This window comes from Thermobia domestica, chromosome 5 (genome assembly GCF_964235325.1).
Source record: "Thermobia domestica chromosome 5, izTheDome1.hap1.1, whole genome shotgun sequence".
NCBI lineage: Eukaryota > Metazoa > Arthropoda > Insecta > Zygentoma > Lepismatidae > Thermobia > Thermobia domestica.
This window is the reverse complement of record NC_137458.1, coordinates 239,209,800-239,232,345: the sequence shown is the minus strand read 5'-3', so window position 1 is coordinate 239,232,345 and position 22,546 is coordinate 239,209,800. Positions and strand designations below refer to the sequence as shown.

Below are 22,546 nucleotides of genomic sequence, written 5' to 3'. Positions count from 1 at the left end.
TACGTAATACACAAACTGCATTGCAAATGTAAACGGCACTACAGACATTCGAATTTAGGTTATGACATGTTCGATACGTCTGCCATCTATGGCGATCATGTGGCGCAGACGAACAGCAAAATTCTGCATGACCCGCTGAAGTGTCGAAACATCGATGCTGTCGATGACCTCCTGAATGGCAGTTTGCGGCTCGGCAATGGTTTTGGGGTTATTGTAGCACACCTTGTCCTTAACATAGCCCCACAAAGGAGTCACATGAGTTCAGATCCGGGGAATATGGCGGCCAAGCGAGTCCCCTTCCAGTGACTTCTGGGTATCCCAGAGCCAGAATGCGGTCCCCAAAATACTCCTCCAGGACGTCAAACACTTTCACGATCCGATGGGGTCGAGCTCCGTCTTGCATGAACCACATGTTGTCGAAATCAGGGTCATTTTGGATAATGGGTATGAAATAATTTTCCAAAACCGTCACGTATCGTGCAGTAGTTACCGTGTCGTCAAGGAATATCGCACCGATTTTCCATGGCTGGACATTGCACACCACACCATCACTCGTTCAGGGGAGAAAGACTTCTCCATTGCAAAATGCGGATTCTCAGTCCCCCAAATGCGTAAACTTCGCTTACTAACGAACCCATCCAAAAGTGGGCTTCGTTGCTAAACCAAACAATATTCACATCAAATTCCCGGTCGTCAATTCTCTGGACAATAGTGTTGGCGAAAAATAACCGCTGTTCCATGGCCATGGGGCTTAATGGCTGATGGGTTTGAATTTTGTATGGTAAGAGATGCAGGTCTTCAACAACAATTTGTCGCAGGGTCTCGCGATTGATTCCTACCTGTTGTGCAGCTCGTCTGATCGATGTCCGTGGGCTGGTTTGAAACACCGTGTGTCTTCACGATGTTTTCAGGCGTTTTCACACTTGTTTTCACAAGTGCCATACGCTCCTGCACGCTGTACCGTGACATTTTCACTTGCAAATGGCCGACATCAACACGCTGCGTGCGCATGACATACAAATTCCCATCATGCCCTGTGGTCAGCCACGCAGTTTGGGCATCATCACGCGAACCGTTCAGAAATAATGACGGTTTTATTTCATATAACTCATTGTCACCCTGTATCAACCCAAATAGAATTTTTGTATACATTAAAGAATATTGTGCATATAATCTACAGAAATTAAACAGAACTCTTGTAAAATTTAAATTTTATTTTCGGTAAATGTTATATACTATTGACTTGAAGGCAATAACAAATTAAAACAGTTTCTAATCAACAAAAACAAATCACACTTCGAACAGTAGTGATAATCAAGCTATAGCAAAATGAATAACCTTTTATAAAATATACATCTATATAAAATATTTACGAAAATAACATTTTTTTTTTTTTTTTACTATTTGCTTTATACCCTTTGGTATATAATCTACCATGATATATCGCAACTACGAACGCTACATATTTTTCACTTTACTTTTTAAATGGAAGACATCATTAATCACACATTAAACCCTGATGCACGCACATACGCAGGGTTTTATTGCGGGAGGGGTTCAAATTCAATGAGAATAAATCATATTAAAATTTGTAAAATCACCCCTAACATTAGACTAAATTTACAGAGAAGCTGGGATTTCAGGAAAGCCCGGAACTTCAGGCCCCTCCCCCTGCGTACGTCCCTGCCTGATGTATCAAGATACGAGTATACTATACCAAGTTCATGCGCAACACATGTACTGTACATTACATTTAAATACAACACTGAAGAAAATTTATAACAAACTCCAAATACATAGAACAGTGTACACTACTGACGACAGAACCTTGTTTAATGCAATTTTTGCGACTTCCTAGTTTCAATACATTCAGCATTGCAATCTATACTTTATATATCTTATTATTTTTAATGATAATAATTGTTAAAACCGTGATTGAGTTTAAAATGTACTGTATTCGAAAGTCGCTAATATCCTACTAGTAAAACTAAACCAAGATTACTGGGTTGGCAAACAAGAACTTTTTGAGAATATACTTCGTTTTATCGAATGATTACAATACGCGCATTCAGCGAACTTGTACCTGAGTTCTATGATGTGCTGTTGCAAAGCTGCTTCAATTAATCAACGGCAAGTGAATTCAATGTGAGACTATTTATCACTTAATTGGAAGGTCTTAATTTTCTAAGACTTATAGCTTAAGGTTTAGTTTGATATTTTTTTTTGACCAGAATTCATATTATTACTACAATTTTACTTTGATCTTTATAAAAAATTAAAACAAAAATTAACAGTAAGACCTGGTATTTTTCTATCATTACTACGCATAAAATCACAAGAAAAATCACACTTAAACATATATATATTACGTTAATGTAAAACTAAATAATTATATATAAAAAAAACAACCTCTTGAAAAAGAAGACTAGAAGTGACAAATTGTTGCACAAGGAATGTTTTTAAAAAGGAGAAATTTTACAAGAAATTATCTACAAGGTTTGAATAAATTAATCAAGAATAATACGCGCACAGCAACCGGAAGTTATTCTCCCCTTGTTTCAAGTTATTGTTTTGTCTTAAATTCTTATATTAAAATTCCCATTATTTGTGACAGCTTTATCCGTTTTGCTGCTTTGTTCGACTTTAGTGGAATAACTGTTTGTTCTCCTTACTTGATAAATTAGCAGCAGAAGGGTCAGGAAAAGTATTATATTGCATAAAATTCTTGCCTCAGCATATTCAAGTCACTTTATCACATGAACTCTTCATTTGTAAAGTCAGTTGGTGGCACATTACGAAACAGAAGTTGATTATGGTCGTTTCGTGATCAATAGGATACATTTAGGTGTACTTATATGGTCCAGATTTTCTTAAGAAAATACATTTTTCAAGACTAGAGGACTAAATAGTACATAAAGAGAGATATTTTGAAGCTAAGTCCCTATAAAATAAAGTATACATGCTTCATAATTTCATCACCATTCATGATTTCTTTTTTTTATTATTTACTATAATATACATTGCGTCTATAATTGGATTTATTTCGACGTTCCCAGCACGTCAGATAGTGTAACAATTTTCTTTGGTCTCAATCTAGCAAATGTTAAAACAAACGTTTTCAATACGTAAGGATCTCCATTAATATTCTGCAGAAGTCTCATCTCTTGAACGAACTTCACGTAATTCTTTCTTAAGAGTGCATCAATATTATTTTCGGTAATATACAGTTTTTACAATTAATCGGATACCTTTTTCCAGCTCAACTAACATTTGAATCAAAAATATTCCTTCGTGTAAATTGAATTTAATTCCTCAATTTCTTTATTGGTTTTGTTTAAATTAAGTGCACCGTAAATCCACGTTTAAACTCGAAACTTAATTTACAAACAGGAGAGCTCATCTCATATAACATATTTTTTAATCCAGTATTCTGGATCAGAACCCTTTTCACATATATAGCATTAATTAAATTTTAAGGGAAAACTTAACAAAAATAAAACTAACAACATATAAGAGCAAATTAATTTCATTTTAACATTTCCAAGCAATCTATTCGTGCTATAAGAAAATAATCTATTAACTACAATGTAATATTATTAAAAAAAAAAGCTCTTTCTTTAGCAGCACGAGTAATCAATTTGTATAACATTGCTAACAACTGTTTAACGCTATATTTACACGAAAGTTCTATCTGTACACCACTCACTAGTTTTAACACATAAGTGACTGCATTCTTTTTCCTATGTGCCATTTAACAATTAGGATTCCATCAACCCTATTAATGCATTACTTAATCATCTCATGTGCTCTATTGATATTACTAAATCTGTACATTTTTAAGTAACAGAAGTTATTTCTAAAAACAAGAACGTTACGATGTAAATAGACGTGTAATTCTTCGTTATAGAATACATCATACTGTTTTAAAAGAACAGAACATTAATGAGTTTTATAACTGGTTATCCATAATAAACCAAATACCATCAGAAATGTAAAACAGAGGGGAAAAAGGGTAGACGTGAAAAATCGTGTCTTCAGAAGCTAAGAATTAATGAGTTTATGCGAAAAAACAACTATGAAGAAAGAAAGACACAAAAATATAGACTGTAATTAAAATCCTGACACAGAGCTATAGCCGCATGAGCATGTACTCCCACCAAGAATCACAAGAAAATCCGGTCGGGGAAAGTAGGCACACACACACGAAGTTTGCATGCTTCATCAACGGTTGATACAAAACTGTGTGTAACTTACTTTAATTACATAATCAGACATTACAATTAAATTTCGGTAATCATTCGTTCTGTACCAATCGGAATTTTCGAACCCGATATCAATTACTTGAATACTCATTTCCCCACTCCTGCTCTCTGAAATTTACCATTCTCTCTATTCTCATCCGATGGGGGCTAACTTCAGACTAAAAAAGAAAAAGAAAATCACTTTTCGCTCTAGTTATTGATAAAAGGAATTCTACAGAGTGCAGACAGAATAGCGGAGGTAGAGATGCACACTCCATAGAAAAGTTCTCATTTTGGAATCGTTTTGCAGTGTGTTAAAAACGCGGAATGTATTGGGAGAGGGGGAGGGGGAGTGAAAGAATGAAGACAAGAAGTTGGATAGTGTTGAAGTCACTCTTGCGTGAATGAAAATAAGGAGCTAGTGGAGCACCTAGACTATGAGGAAAACTACCTCTGTCTGCATTTAATGACTCCCGTTTGATTGCACTACTTTACTACTTCATTAATATTGTACGTGGTAAGAAAACAGACTCACTCTATTTTCATCATAATGATCTTTCCTGTTTAATATGGGATAACTACAAAAATATAGAAATGCAGTTTTGTTTCGTGACTTTAAAAGATATGTGTACATGTAAGACTATAATAGACACTAAAACACCCTTTACTACATAACAATCAAGCACTGGTTCTTCACTACTTATACACCCAATTTCGAAAGTGATTTATTACACTTTAAATGTAAGCAACATCATAAACTCTCCGCTACCACCAATGTTTGTGGATTTTCGATGTCAGCTTTACTTTGAATCAACTTCAGTTCCATACTTGCAATTGCTGAAGTTTGTTTGGCGTCAGATTTTGCTGTGGAAAAAAAACATCTGCAATTTATCGACAAATTTCACTGTATATATATTTTGCTTCTGACCTATGAAATTGTATTTGCAATTTCTTATTTGTCAAAAATCAGTATAAAAGAGAGATCACCATTTCTGTATTCTGCTTTGTATTCTGGACCCACTTAAACTTCTAACCTCAATCCAGCAATTGAGTAATTAGAAGTATTACCTAAAAGTTACTGTAATTTTAAAATAAAGCGATGCACACTATGTATCAGACGTAACAAAGAGTGCTAGATTTAAGATGAATCTTTTGCTTTACCAGTGTTGTCGCAACGCAGTGCGTTGTGAAAAGGAACATCCCAGCATTTATGATGATTGTCCAATAGTTATTTCAGATTTATTAATAGTATTAGTCTTTCAAATGAAACCACTTTCAGCAGAACCATATATCAGGGTTCTTCACAACTAAAGGAAACACGTCTGCAGTATCATCCGCTACAAACACTAATAAGAGTTAAAAACATTAACACTTTTCTAACGCATCATTAAGTTCGTATACGAATACTTAATATTATACTTTAGCGTATCCTCAGTTAACTATCTTACGCTGCGAGACACCAGATGTAGATATATATAAATATAATTCTTCGCCCCGCACAGAACAAGAACACAAAAACACCACAGTGGGCTTTGTGGTAAACAAATACTATGATCACCTATCAATTACAGAAGGCTGAGTCGCGTACACCTATACAAATATTAAGCCCCACCCAAGCGCACAGTATCGATTGGATCGGGTCTGTTCGAAGATGAACACATAACTACGAGCTTGCAGTATTGTTTCGCTATCATAAGTGTATGGTGTGTGCATCATGGCTCCCAAGGTAAACAGGTTTTCGGAAGGATATATGGTGGCACTATGCCACACTCAATTTTCTGTATCTAAAATTCAAAAACAGTCCACAGAAAATGGATGCATCCCTAGGTCGACTACTATCAAGAACATAATCAAATGATATAAAAGAGTATCCAACTATTAGTTCACCTACCAAAGGGTGTCGAATGCCATCGTGCAATGTACTAACTCCACAGAAACCCCCATACACATGTGAAGCCTATACGTATAGTGCCCAAGAGAACTGTGAACCACATCCTGCGAAACATTCGATATCCGGAAGTTAAATGCCGGGAACATTACCTAAATGAGGCTGATCATTGGGAAAGACCACCTGCAGACGTCTCTATAAGCGCCATCTATCGGTGACTAGCAGACGTCTGTCGTTACACTGGACGAAACCTAGAATCATCTATCTGACTGTGGTAAAATACGCGCACAACTTACATTTCGGCCGACGAAAAATTCCGTTCAAAATTCATCTATCGTTACATGGTTGGCGCGGGATACTGGTATTATGGAAATTTCAGTACCCGTCATGTGCTTAACAAATGTAGAAATAAATTTTTCATACCATCAGCAATTTATACGGAAGATCTATTTCGCTTGAATCAAGACAAGCTTAATCACATGTATATCTCATTCTACGCACAGATTTTTGCAATGAATGGAGACAACCATCGACATCAAGGCTACTCCATTTGAGGACATACCGGTGAAGTCACCAGATGGATTTTTGCGGGTTTGATCTCGTGCCGTGACACTGTTGTCCCGGGACCTGTGGAAAGTCTATAAGGAGAAATAGTAGATTCCTCTTCCTGTTCTTTGTACAAGCATTCTATAATGAAAGCTGCGTTGTAGGGCTTTATTAAGACACACGAGAGTCACATTGATACCAGCAGATGGATTGCTCTGTGACTTCTGCTAAGAATTTCGAGTTTAAATTTGGGTACATATATGCAACTCAACCCTCTATATTTAATCTCCTCACTTCCATTTATCACAGTGTCATTTAACTCAGCTAGTTATTTCGTACGAAGTTGAACTTACGATTTCATTTATTTTATCTTTTGGATGCTAATAGTATGATTTACCTTTATTTTATGTAATTAAGCTTCAAACCCCGATGTTCCCTGTCAGTAATTTTACTTTATTTTCTCACCATATTAAAATCGAATAGCGAGCTCCTACGTGGTTCGGACTACATGTTAAGTCATAAATTCACGTCTCATATCGTCTAAATTATGGAAGAGACGTTAAACTTCAATTAATTAATAATGAAACATATGATTGATTCCCATATTTTGTCTCATAATGTATCGAAGTCAAACAATGAAAAAGCAAATGGATCAACTTGCCAAATATGTCAGCTTATTTAAGATCTCGATTTACTTTTTTCCACTCTTATGTTTACTACCAGATGCATAACTCTTTTATCGACTAGACCTTTCGTAATGACTCCAAAATACCAAACCTATTTTTATAAATAAACTGTATATACAGAGAAAAAAAAATTAAAAAATAAAATTTACCAATACTTTCCGCGTATTTCAGAGTCTTCTTCAGAACAGACTGAAGTGTACCTATTGTTTTTTCCATAGCAAGTTTAAGGTTATTGTTTGTACTATGCATCCAGGCAAGAAATACAGCAGCAAAAAGGTCTCCAGTTCCTGTGAAATTTGCTTGAAAGCGAGGGATTTTTATTCTTACAGCACTTTTTACCCCACCTGTAAATGAAAACGTAACAATTCAACAACGTCAGTTACGAACATACCAAGTTTCATCTCCCACACTAGTTAGCACAGTGCATATCTTTTAACATTCTTTCATTCAGTATACAAAGGTTACTTTCTATAGCCATACTTAGAAAAAGAAATTTCTGAAGTATGGAAATCATACCATAACCGTACCTAAAGTCTTTTTCTTAACACTGACAATCTGATGTAGACATGGAATGAAATCATACACAGTTTCAAACCAAATTTCCTGTAAATACACAACGAAAATAATAAAAATAGTAAATTAACTTAAAGAAAAAAAAAACTTTATATGTGCCCTAATCGGGCTCACTCCCATAAGTTCAACCAGGGATCGGACAGGATAGTAGGTTAGAATGGGGTTGATTTGATAATTTCAATTGAGAGAACTAGTTATGAACTTTCAAACGAACCCAAAATAAAAATTTCAATCGACCGGGAACAAACAGTTTAATGCTGATAAAGTTTAAACATTTTTTTTTCCCGCTCAAAACTCAATGACAGTTCAATTTTCGGATAGACTCAACATTGAAAACTATCCAACATATTGAATGCGCTACACTTGCATACAAAATCATGTATTTGTTCCCAGCGGTTCCAGAAAGAAACTGAGTCAAATTTTGTCACCGGCTTATTATTTATCGAGAGTCCACCGGGATATTTGGGCCTGCTGTTTGGTAAAACATGTTGAAAACACCGAATATAATTTCTGATGCCTCAAAATCGGGTAAGATGAACAAACAAGTCTAGTCAATTTTATTCAAGATACTTCTGCTGAAGTAGCGGACCGAAGAATGAAAATCTCCTGCTACTTGATCAGGAAGTCCGTTCACAAATAAAACTGGTATAAACGAGGCGCTTTGAGCTGATGAAACACTCATTGTTGATAAACCAAACTAGTGTAACCATGCGATGTTTTTGGACTTGAACTATGGAAGAATGGCTTTTCAGCACCATTTGCAACTGACAATGAGAGATTTCCGCTTATTCCAAAGATACAACGAAATTCGGCTTCAGTCAATCACACACAACCAATTTAAGTCTTCCCGATACATTGGCTTGTTTTAGCACTCTTACTGCAAAGTTGGATATCAAACACGTGACCCATGTATCCCGTTACAAAAATATGAAGTCTGGTTTCCAAAATAGTGTCAAGAATTGTGTTTCATGTGTGTTGCTTGCTCGTATACGTTGTTCCTGATTCAGAAATGCCTACCTGTATTATTTGAAGCACTTCGTCGAAAATGATTTACTAACTCTGGTATGCATCTTTGCACTAATTTTGTTAATTAATAGTTTCGTGACATCAGTTCAATAAATTATAGTTTATCATCATTCAACTGTAAAACCGCAATTTTCTTTAATTGTTTGCCGAAACTGAAGTATCTGATCCAACGTTCCAGCTTTTTCGCTTTATATTACGTGTAGATAAATCTCTCTTTAGAGCTACATATATAGAGCTGTTGTATGCTTTCTGAATGTGTTATTTCTACGTTCTTCGTAAAATTTTTGGTAAACTTTGTCAGTTTGAAACGAGCTGTGCCCGGTCGATTGGATTTTTTATATTGGATGTATTCGAAAGCTCATGATCAGTTCTTTCGAATGCAATTATCAAATCAACACCATTCTGACATTTACTCTGTCCAATTCCGAGTAAGTCTAACTCATGGTTGAGTTCCTTTCTAGTATTTCAAAGTATTTCAAAATTTCAAAGTCAGACGCACTTGCCAATCCAAAATGATGGTCGCCCTTATCTCTTACGTACAAATTATGAGAGCCCCCCCCTACGGCCTTTGGTTTGACAAATAAAAAGATTACATGAGGGCATAACATTTCAAACCACATAATTAGATTTAGAATAATTAATTTTGAATTGGACAATTTATATACATGTTAAAAATATCTTACGTTAAGACTTCACGTTTGTATAACACTCGCTCTCTACACTGAAGTACCAGTTGTCGATTGCAGTTTTAGGATGGAAGTTGTCAGCAAATCATCCAGTGTGTCACTCTTTAGTAAATTCCTAGGCATGGGCTGATCCCTCAGCTATTCTAGCTTCAAACAGCGGGAGAAACCATCTCTCACGTTGACGCCCCAGGAGGCAAATAATTTCGATTGAAGATGGGAAAGGAGGGGCGAATAACAACGTTGTGAAGACTTCACATTCGATGTTTTCTTTCCCTCAGTGACAATTATTTTCGTGCGAAACAGAAACTGCGCAGCTCTGTGAGTTTAGGCAGAAACCATTCCTACTGAACATTGGTCGCCAGCTTTAAATTTAGTCGCTACTGGCGACCGGAATTCTGCGCCCTGATCTAGGAATTATACTTGAATTAGGTGAAGATAATGCATATTACAGGAAAATTCGGGATAAATTACAAGAAAGAGCTTTCGACTTAAATTATGACCAATAGCATTTTCACAAATCTCAAGAATAAGTAGATTTCCTTTCTATAGTGGCCTAAACTGTCAAGCCTGAACAAAATTGAAAAAAGAAAAAAATATTTGCGTTTTACATTAGCTACAGATCACTCATAAATACAGAGAAGTATTTTTCGCATTATAAAAACATGGTATTTTGTGAAAAACACGGTACATTCTGGAGTCTATCATGCTATTTGTCAATGCGATATTTCTTGCATTGAAGTGACTAAGAGGAATATAGGAACAAGAAAGAAAGAATATATACGAGAAGCAAAACATTAAGTTTACAATTTGTGGCTTATCAAAATACAATTAAAAGAAGTCAAAATTATTAAGAAAACGTCATCACTAGTAGACAGAAATATGTTCGAGTTATATCACATAAGGATAGAACACCAAACGTTAAATTTGGATGGACGCAATCTTGACAAGAATTGAGATTTGTTTAACAACTTTATTAAAAAATGCAAATTTCATGATTTTAAAATGTATACATACCGCAATTTCTAAGATTTTGTAAATATATTACAAGGTCAAGCAATCTGTGTATCACAGTAGCAACAAAACTTAGTGGAAAGAATTTCCTGACTTTTTCCAGTTTTCCAGAACCTTTTTCGAAATTTTCACTGATAAGTAATTACCCACGTCTACTTTCACCATGTTCATGGAAAAACAAGACCAAAACACATGATTATGATTATACATAAGTAAGATACTTTTTCTTAATCAACTAAAAACTTAAGAATAAAATACAAATACAACGTCTTTTATTATGAAAGTACAAAACTAATAAAAATTTCTGCGCATAGCAAGAAATTAAACATCTTCCCTGACTTTAATCTGCAACTTTAGTCACATGATCAAAGTTTTGCCTCATATGAAAGGAAAAATGGTACAGTGAAACACTTACCGAAAAGGGATAGTTGTGTGACACAATATTGGCTATGGTATTGTAAGTGGGTGTGTGACAGGTTTATTGGCAACTATATAGATAATGATTTTCGCCCTAATTGTACTCAAACAGGTTTATTGACAAATCTCTCTGATAATTTGCTCATTTTTACTTATTACCTTAAATGATATATCAATCTTTATTTTACCCAACTATCTTGTATGATACATTGATAAGCTTGTATGCATCATTTCATAAAGAAATTGCACCACCTGCAATTACTTTAGAGCACTACTATATTATACATACATACATACATACATACATAGAGGTGTTGGACAAAAAAATCTAGAACGTTTGCAAAAGTGTGAAAATCACACCTAGTATTGTGTGGAGCATCCTTTTGCGTCCAAAACAGCTTGGATCCTACGTGGAATGGACGTATACAGCTCCTGGATCGTAATGTGTGGAATTTTGTACCCTTGTTCCTCCAAAACATGCTCCAGTTCCTTAAGGGATGCTGGTGGAGGGCAATGAGACCAAACACGCCTTTCTAACTCAGACCTCAATGGCTCAATTATGTTCAGATCTGGTGATTGTGGGACCCAGGGGAGGTGTGATAGCTCCTGGTCATACTCCTCAAACCATGATTTCACCGTTTTTGCAGCGTGACAGGGTGCCAAATCATCTTGGTAGATGCCATCACAATCAAGGAACAATATTTGGGCCATGGGTAGAACCTGGTTCCCCCAAATGGCCTCATACGCCTTAGCATTCATCATTCCATGCAGGGCTATGATGGGACCTGCAGAAAACCACGATATCACTGCCCATACTGTAACAGAACCACCCCCATGCTTTACAGTTGGGAGCAGACAGTCTGTATCATAGGCCTGCGACGGTGTTCTCCATACGTAAACATGACCGGTTGTTGGAAACAAGGTGAAGGTCGATTCATCGGATCGCATTACGTGTTTCCACTGCTCATGAGTCCACGCCTTCTGGTCCTTGCACCACTGGATACGCCTTTTCGCATTTACTGCTGTGACCAGGGGTTTGGCGATAGCGACCCTGCCATGAATTTTCATTTTATGAAGTTCCCGTAGCACTGTTTTCGATTAAACCGGGTTCTGTAGGCCGGAATTGAGTTCAGACGTAATTTTCATTGCAGTGGTCTTCTTTTTAGCTGCTACAATCCGTTTTAATGTCCTCCGGTCCCTATCTGACAGGATTGTCTTTCGACCACTGTTGTGCTTTGCAGACGTCATTTGCCCATAAATTGTGTATGCCCTCGTGACATTGGACACAGTGCTTTTCGATACCCCCACAATGTTCGCCACTGTTGCCACTGAAGCTCCAACTAGACGGGCACCTACGATCATGCCTCTTTGGAAGTTTGTCAGGTCGCCCATTTTACCGCACCAATTTCACACCACGACACTCACAGGTCACCTGGTTACTGCTGACGGAAGAGGAAGGTCCACATGACACATTAAAAACAAAATAAGATCGGCAACCGCAACACGTGTACAGTGGAGGGTAAAACTTACGTGTCCTGTATGAAGTGTTTTTAGATTTTTTGTCTACCCCTATATATATATATATATATATATACAGGGTGGGCCATTTTAATTAATCCACGGAAATATCTGAAAGATGATAAAACATAGAAGAAATTTTTGAAGTACACGTTATATATTGCTAAGGGGGAAAACCAATTCCGCCAAAAGTACCCCTCCCCGCCCCCCGTAAATGGGGGTAACGGGGGGTAACTTTGAAATGTCAAATGGGAACATGGGTCGAGTGATACCTCGTTCGAAAGGTCTTGGAAAACTAAGTAACGCTGTACCAAAAGATGTTTCATATTGTGCACCAGTTTCAAAATGGCCGCCATGATATCTTTCGGAAACGCCAGTACCCGTAGTATGAAAACCATGGAAGGTAAATGAGTGGAACAAAATTGAAATACGTAAATATCATAGGGCATATCGAATGGTGTGATCCCTGTGATCCCAGTGGCCTCCCTAAAGGGGTCTTGAGGGCTAACTTCAAAATTTCAAATAGTAACATGAGTCGAGTGGTACCTCGTTCGATAAATCTTGCAAAATCTAACATATTGCAGGAGAAAACGATTGATGTCAAATGGCAGTGTTCTCAAAAGGCCGCCGAAACATAGTATCCGTGTCAGAGAAAAGGTTTAGTACCCGTAGTATGAAAGCGATTGGATAAATCAACAGAAGAAAAACTGGAGTAGCTAACTGACGTAAGGCACATCGAGAGGTGTTGTCGGGGTGACTCCAAGGGCCAACTGAAAGGTATCCGGGGCCAGCTTGAAAATTTCAAATAGCAGCTTGAAGCGAGTAACATCACGTTACATAGACAAATTAATATCAAACAGCTTCTGTAAGAAAATTTTCGACATGAGACACCGTTTTCAAAATGATCGCAAAGACATGGTGACTGTCTCAGAAAACGTCTAGTGCCCATAGTATGAATACGGTTAGATATAAATGAAAATAACGAAAATTAAATAGGAAAACTACGGAGGCGTTCCAAGGCTCGAGAATAATACAACAGAGATAAAAAATATTAGAGTAAAATTGCCATAATGTATAGAGAGAAATCCAAGTCCTGCAAAATAATCTCTCCCTGCGCTCTGTATGTGAGTGGGGTGGAAAGTAACTATGAAAGTTCTAATGAGAACTCTACTTTAATTCGTAAATTAAGGCTAACCTTACAAATAGGTATGGTGTAGTTGAAACATTTGTTTGTAAGGATGACGCTGTAGTGACTAAAAAACAGAAACTTTTATGCAATGCGTGCTGGCTATTCAGAAAGCATTTCGAGGATATACGTACACACCGTTTCGTCCCTCAAGCTCACAATGACATGAATGCTAATAGTTAATGAAAATGTAACTGTGGCCATCCGCGTTAACTTAGTGCACCAATTCTCTATGCATGAAATCTGCCTTCCAAACAGCATTGGGTAGGTCAAGCGTACGCCCGAACCGTTGTCCGGTCGGACATTGAAATTTTGAAGTTAGCCCACAAAACCCCTTCAGGGAGGCCACTGGGATCACAGGGATTACATCATTCGATATGCCCTATGATATTTACGTATTTCAATTTTGTTCCATTCATTTACCTTCCATGGTTTTCATACTACGGGTACTGGCGTTTCCGAACCATATCATGGCGGCCATTTTGAAACTGGTGCACAATATGAAACATCTTTTGGTACAGCGTTACTTAGTTTTCCAAGACCTTTCGAACGAGGTATCACTCGACCCATGTTCCCATTTGACATTTCAAAGTTACCCCCCGTTACCCCCATTTACGGGGGGCGGGGAGGGGTACTTTTGGCGGAATTGGTTTTCCCCCTTAGCAATATATAACGTGTACTTCAAAAATTTCTTCTATGTTTTATCATCTTTCAGATATTTCCGTGGATTAATTAAAATGGCCCACCCTGTATATATATATATATATATATATATATTATTGCAATTATTGCGGCATGAAAATTTTCATTCAAACAATAGAACAGTAAATTTCCATTAAATTTACCGTCTTCGGTCCCATATATAATATATATTACACAAAAAAACCGAACATCGAAAAACATAACACAGATAACTTAAGTTCGGTTCTGTCCCAATAATTAAAACACTTTCCATTCACTTGAAATTAGCATGCTTTGTTTTTATATTAACAGCTAAAGTAACAACGTATCTTCAGAAAAAAATCAATAGTATTATGTAATTCATTTCTTTTCTCTAAACGCTTTATTTCCTCATCAATATTGTGCATATCTTCCGTTATTTTAATCGTCTTAGCTTCAAGCTTGTTTATTTTCCTGTCTTTAGCAGGTTTTTGTTTCTTTTCCTGTTCCTCTTGTCACTGGTTTGTTGTTTCTGCAAAAACGAAGAAAAGCATTTCGTGCATAATGAATCCTGAATTTCCTTATGGATAGTTTTTCAAAGCAACCCGAATAAGCTAATGAATCATACAAATTTCTGTAGACACATTCTGCAATATCGGCGAAAATCCAATATGTCCAAATCAGTTGTTGGTTGTCATGTAAGGACATTATGTGTAGCAAAACCAATGTCAAACTTCTTCACAGGAAGGCCACATCAATTCGTATACATAAACTCGAAGCATTAAAAACTAGGTTTTACAATTCATTTTGCATAGGTCCGACAAAGTGTTGTACATCAGAAAATTGACTGAGAGGAGAGTCAATCTGAAACTCTGTAATGAAAGGTTCTGCTTCTGAAGCAAAAAGTTTTAGAAATATAACTCTAAGAATAAGAATTTTTTCTTCTTCCGCTATACCTCACACGATCTGATAGCTCGGAAAACTCGCAACTTTCTTATCCTTCCTGACACGTTGAATATACAACAGAATATAGGTATGTTAATGGCTTACTGGGAAACGCTAATTTGAAGCCAACACAGAACATAATTTCACTAGAAATTTTTCTGAGCTTCTAGTGAATTTACAAGCAAATACCCGTTCTTCGCACGGGGAGAATGTTTCAATTTGGACATAAAGGAGTGAATTTGGATTTAAACTGCATCGAAAGTGTCACTGTTCGTCTCAGCGACCCCGAAAAGTATGGATTCAACATTAATCTCGGTCATTTTCGATCATTTGTATGTATCTCACCCTCCCCCAAGATGCAGAGCTAAATTTGGATTTAACCGTTATTGGAGGTGTCACTGTTCATCTCAGCGACCCAGAAAACTGGATTCGAAACTAATATCGGTAAATTTTGATCATTTTTAAATATCTCCCCTTCCCCTAAGTTGCACTGTCAAAGTGAAATGATAAAAACCATCCTAGGCCGGAATCTTATCTATGTTGAAAATTTAATAGAGATCGATCGAGTAGTTCAAGAGTTATGAAGTCAAAAACTTAGCCACTTTAATTTTTAGTTTTATATATATCCTCCCCCTTCCTTAAGTTGCACATCAAAGTGAAATGATAAAAACCATCGCAGGCCCGAACTTTATATAACTTATGCAGAGCTCTTACAAAATTCAACAATTCTCCAGTTTGCGACTTCAATTGTAGCCTTAAATGCTCCACGCACAGTAAATAATCTACAGCTTCCTATCAAGTATTACATTATCATTTGACGACGTCTTGATATTTGAGTTGAAGATTTGAAGAAGTTTAAAGCTTATATTAGGGCCATCCACTGAAAACTGAATCATCTTTTTTAAATTCAAGGGGCTCTCTCTGAAAGAGATTAAAAGGTCAGGAGCAGAAGATTAAAAGGTCAAAGTCAAATAACGCATGCACATTTGCCTTTTTGCGGTTTTCCGGAATCGCACATCTATGTCTCCTTCAACAACCGAATTAGTTCACTTCTAAAGTACGGTGATAACCCATAAACTAAAGTAAGCTATTTTCTTACACTGAAGCTACATTTTTCCGCTTATTTTACTGTCTGTAAATAATATCTACTTTCAAATCTTTAACAGCATGCGCATTGATGCATGTCATTACACTTTGAATACACTGTTAACAGTTTTGCTTTCATAATGCTATCTTTTCCTATGAATCCCTGTAAATTACTTTGTTTCGTCCCTGAACCTGTACCCTCTTGCATCGAAGAATCCACACCAGAGCATGCAACATCACCAGAATCCTTTAAGTTCTATACAGATGACGTATTAATAGGATGACACTCCACGAAGATACTGACTTATTTTCTTGATTCACAAAGGCATATTGATTCTAATATTAAAATGAACGTGGCTACCTGTATATGCTTTTCACCTTTCTTGTGACTTGCTACCGCTTCCAGTTAGATATTACTCAGCGAAAAGACACTCCGGTAAATGCTGTAGCGAGCAAAAGATTTATCACTTGGTACTTCCCCGAATCCACGATAAAGAATTATTTAACAACCACGAAGGATTGAACGTAGTTTTGGAAAACTTGGAAACTAACTTAAACAACCACACTAAATCACCAGAAACCTATTACTTTGCACACCCACCCTCCACTTCTCGACCGCCTTTCTATACAATATGCTGTCGTAAATAAAAACTTGTTTTTTATGATTGCATTAAATATTTTTCTTGAGCCACGTACTCCGTCTATATCTATTGCATAAATTAACTTTCATTTGGTACTTCCGTTCCTTTTCGGGACATCCAGTTTTTGTTTGGTTTAGACGTTTAAGCATTATCAAGTTTCTAAGAAATGAATATGTTAAACTAAACCACGAATACAAGAAACACTATCGCACGCTTAATACATGATAAGAAAGAGTATACACTCATTCTCAGGTTGCTATTTATTCATTTGGAATTTCTTGTAATAATGTTTTTATTACTTAGTATTAACCTGCCGAATCCATAATAAAGAATTATCTAAGAACCAGAAAGGATTGAATGAGGTCTTGGAATACTTGAAAACTATGTTGAACAACAAAATATTTGGATATTTACAAAATTCTACTTTTCAGCAACGAATACTATCGCTCAAGTAAACTAAATTCCCATGCCAGAAAGCAAGTAATATAAGCTTATTCCTGAGAAAAATAAAAAAAAGTGTCCTGGAACATTATTTAAAAAAGCGAAAGAAGTCAATGATTGCAGAACTGCAATGATTTCCAAAGACGGCTAATGGTTATTGACAGGCAAAACCTCATTGCTTAACATTTATACTTCACATTAAAGTATTAGTTTAATGTCCCTCCAACGAGATAGTAATTACTGAGTTGATGTTGTAAGAATGAAAGGAATGTGAACATGAGGAGAAACGGAAGAACCCAAAAATACCTTCCCACTCGATGGCCCCAGAAGAGAACGATCTACCGACTACGCCACCGAATTTTGTGTTTAAGTTAACATGCGAAAATATTTCAAACTTGCATAACATCTGAAACATGATAGATATCTTGGATTAGTTTCCTTCATTCAATATAACACATGATAATAACACGTCAGCAAGAAAGAACCTATTTGCTTCCCTAATTACAAGACCTAGTTACAAGGATTTTGGCGAAAAGTAAGATATAGAGCAGCAACATATGAATATAATGGAGATCCCATTTAAGATTTCTTTTCCCCACAGTAAAGATATGAACATGTCAACATTAAAACAGAAACTGCACAACCTAAAATTTCGTTACTTCCACAGTATACTGGAAGTATCGCAAATTCTGACCGTCTCTTCTTCTTGTTTTTCATTTCACTGCGAATCGTTAAATAAAGAAATCCAGTCTTTGTCACTCTTTGCAGGGGGTGCTAGCAGGAGCGTGACCCCGTACTCGTCTGACCCGCAGAACAGTTTATGTGTTCCCCCTCTCAAAAGCTGCACATCTTGTCTAAAAAGATCTTGTTTTATAAAACTCTGAACATTTCGTATTGGCATTGGAAAAGGATGCAAAAATTTTGTACAAAGAATTACTAGATGGGGGGGAGGGAGAGAAAGAGAAAGAGAGAGAGGGGGGAGACGTTATTTGAACTTACATACCATAAATATTGCTCGTATCATTTTTAATGTCAGAATAATTTTAAAATAAGAATAAGCAATATTTTTAAAGAAAAACTTATGGTACGAATAATCATAATTAAATCACTACAACCGTATAATTATTTATGAAAAATGATTGAGTACGTACCTATTAATGCATAATAATATATATATTACATCATAAGCACAAAGCAGCAAGTATACTTTGGTGTCCGCAGACATATTCTATATTTAAAGATACAGAGTTCGATTAAATTAGTCTGACTACCTACTGATTATCGACTCAATGCATACGCTGATATGTAACTTTATCAGCAATATAAGCACTTCCGAAATAAAACCTCTTTGCGAATTAAAATAGATTACAATGAAAATACAGAAGCTCAAATACAACCAAGAATTCGAAAATTCTTTCATTTGTGTGATAAGGTACCCGCACTTAATGTAGAACACGAAACCCGATAAAATCGAAACTAATGGAAACGAAAAACGGTTGGAATTGTGCAGCGTCGAAAATGAATTTCCCATAGGATCATTGATCCAACTGCATTTCGTGAATGATTCACCAATATAATATTCCGCTGCACACGCGAAAGCAAAAGATAATGCGTACAACTACAGAACATAAGTTTGTTACTCATCGTTAGTCAAAGTTTCTAAGTTTGAACCAACTACATCTGAAATCATCTTAAAATTTTCATTTCAAATGTTTTTAAAATCTCACTCTTCACAAACCGAAATTTCCTAACTTTGATCTAACTATTCCTGGCCTTCTCTTCTTTGAGAAAGGACTAAGTTAAATAACATGTAACAATCTTTATGACGTGGAAGCTCTTCATTTAGCGTCCGGCAGTCAAATCATCACAGTATGGTTGCCGAAATCATACATGAAATTAATCACCTGATTAGGATTTTTAGGACAGATATAAACGTTAGTGGTTGTTATTCACAACTTAAAAAAAAAATCTTTATTAGCAAAATCAGATATTTCTTACATTTACACTATTTTATCTCTCTCTCTCTCTCTTTATATATATATATATATATATATATATATATATAGTCAGTCTTGCAATATTATATTCAAATCATAAATCAGTTGAAAATATATGCACAATGGGAAAATTTAAATGTTTTATTTCAATTTTGGGTTGAGTTTATAGTTGTACAGTAAGTTAACAATCCAGAAATTTTCTAACATCTCTATAATTTGAACTATACTAAATTCATAGTATCTTGTTTGTTATAGCTTCGGAATTATTTCACAGTATTAAAAAAAATAAAACTGACCAAAGCGCCAAATATATATTAATAATACTTGTGTAACAGTTTCGGCAGATGGTACATTGCAAAAACTGTTACATAAGTATTATTAATATACATTTGATGTTTTGATCAATTTTGCACTATTAATACTAAATTCCTAGTATGCAGCTCGTTAAAAGCAATAGCTAATTTGTGGAAATTTTACTGAAAAATCAAACCACGAGGATACTTGAAAAGCTAAATAGAGTTTATTGAAATGAACTCCTTTTCGCACTCTAATACTATATATACCTTCTTGTGATAAGTTTCTTTAGGTCTTGTACTTCCGTACAGCATTGCTTTTTTCATCATGATTGCTAACAAAACTAAACATATTACATTACATCACACCAAAATGAATTTAGCGACTTGCATTGGATTTCATGCATATGAATATTCCTGTAGCTTAATAGTTACTCTATCTTACAATGGGTAACGACAAAATTTTCTGATTTGAAGTTTAATTCTAGTACGCTATGTTTATTAACCACATGACCGAATATAACAATTAGAAGAGGAAGACCGTTAAAAATAAACCATACCAAGAAAACAAATTGTTTTTCGGCAAATATAAATTGTATGCCGTAAGTTAAAAACCAGTATATTATTTGTTACCTATAGATGCTAACGTTTAATAATTAAACTCACCTATAACGCTGCTAGCTAATCCAAGTAGGTATTCATTGGAACCAAGATCTGTGGAAGACAAAACAACAGTTCGTACTCCTTTCTCATGTAGCATACCCATCACTTTCCATGCATCATCTTCAGTTTGGATTTTTATTCCGGTAAGCAGCCTTAATAGAACAAGAGCGTTTATTACAAATAACATACAAAATATCAAAGTTGATTACTAAACTTGGTAAAACTAACAATTACGACAAACAAACAAACAGAAAAATAGCAAAAAGTATCTTATCTTGCATAATCGATAACAAGAACTCACGAAGGCAATGTTTTTTAAAAATATTATCACTACTTCTGGGTAACCCCGATGGCAGAACTTTCTTTGTCTTTCTGCGATGAGCTTTTGTAAGTCAAAAGTTTTCTGCGAGAATTCTTCAAAAATTTTCTGCAGAAGAAACACTTGTGATTCTTAAAAATACGCTTTACGCGACGTAAAAAACAGTTCAAACTATATTTATGCGAGTAGTCCGTCCATTTAAGACATCTACCCATAGCCGGCACGTTTTTATACTTTTCTGTTTATTTTATTTTATTTTATTTATTTATTTTTTTTCTCTCTCTCTGGCAATTTTTCTGCACAGGCGCGGCAAATCTTCTGAGATCACATCGCAGATCGCAGCATGTTCTGCTATGGGGTGGGTGACACACTACCATGGTACGCCAAAACGTTTTATGTAATTCTCCTAAGTGTATTTTAAATAAATAAATAAGCACTGACCTTGTGTCTCGAAAAAATATTTCTTCTTTTATGTCGTTTCGTTTCTCTCTGTGGTCTTCCTAAGTAACTCTTCTTTATTGCTATTCCCTTTCTAAAGTCTCCACTCACGACGAGGACATACTTTAAACTCCAAAATTAAGGATCTAACGAAACGCTAGTCATTTCTTTGTGCAGTTTGTAGAATGTTATACATCTTTACTTTTGGGCTTCTATTATTGGAAAAATGAACTGTAATCATCTAAATATTTTAAATAATTATTTACAAAAGTGTACCACTAATAACGGTACGGAACGGTGTAAAAAAAAGTCATCGACAACACACATGTTCTTCCAACGCTACTGCGCGAATTCAGTCCTGTTTATGTAACAAATCTTATCTGCTTATTGAAATAACTAAAGAGAATTTCTCTTCTATGGAAATTCTTGTTACTATCTTTTGCATATTTTTAGAGATTAAAAACTTTAACAGTCTTGTAGTATTACTTAATGCCAATCGTTCTGCTTTTTTTCAGTGGTCTGTGCTCCAGGGAGAAAACTGTTTGTGGTCAAGAAAAATGTTTTGAGCAGATTCAAATTTAATTTATGCACATTGGTAAACTATTTGAATTGTCACTTTCAATGTCGTGTGTTACAGAATTCGCATCTATAGAGGATTTGGTGTGTTAAATAAATAAAGAAAAAAGTTGTTTCCTCCTTTCAAACCTAAACCCTAAACCTTATGTTCTGTTTCCCTTAAGTGGCTGGATAAGCCTGAAGTGGAAAGCTTCTCACTTCTCGAATCCTTCACGTGCTTTTTTTCATTCTAGTTGAAATATTCCTTTTCGTCTACCCATTAGGAGGCAACAAAAGAGTTCTTCAAGTTGTTATCTCTCCATATAGTAACCTTTGAATTTGGACAATATGTTTTCTAAACTGATCCCAGATTTCATGGAAAAACTGATGTCGAAATATCACAGAAAATACCAGGGGATAGATAAGTCCATTTTTTGTGTTGTCAAAGTGTTATTTTTTATGGCATGTGAAATTCCCATATAGTCTTCTTCCAGTCTTCTTGTGGAAACATCAAATCCACTTTTGTTTTCTAAATTAAACAATAACTGTAAATGCTAACCAAATTCAGATTCTTCGGAGATGATGTGGACAGTTCTTTGGGAAAAGTTTTTTTCATACATTTGCTTTTATCAGATTTGAATGTGCTGAATCTTTGTGGAAAAAAATAATCACACATTTTTCCTTCCTATATATTGGGGTAAAGGCTTTGTTGTGCCGGTAAATTTTTAGG

General features: G+C 35.6%; 1 protein-coding gene across 2 annotated transcripts in view; it reads right to left on the bottom strand.

The window, feature by feature from the left end:
• Positions 1-1,194: 1,194 nt before the first annotated feature.
• The window catches only part of LOC145686484 (pyridoxal kinase-like), a 102,578-nt gene continuing 81,226 nt past the window's right edge, over positions 1,195-22,546 (bottom strand). For both annotated transcript variants that reach the window (XM_081759837.1, XM_081759836.1), the window contains exons 5-7: positions 20,508-20,656; positions 7,511-7,705; positions 1,195-5,105 (exon numbers count right to left, since the gene is read on the bottom strand). In XM_081759837.1, the coding sequence (XP_081615963.1) occupies positions 4,993-5,105; positions 7,511-7,705; positions 20,508-20,656 (457 nt within the window). In that variant the 3' untranslated portion in view covers positions 1,195-4,992. The remainder of the gene's footprint in view (positions 5,106-7,510; positions 7,706-20,507; positions 20,657-22,546) is intronic.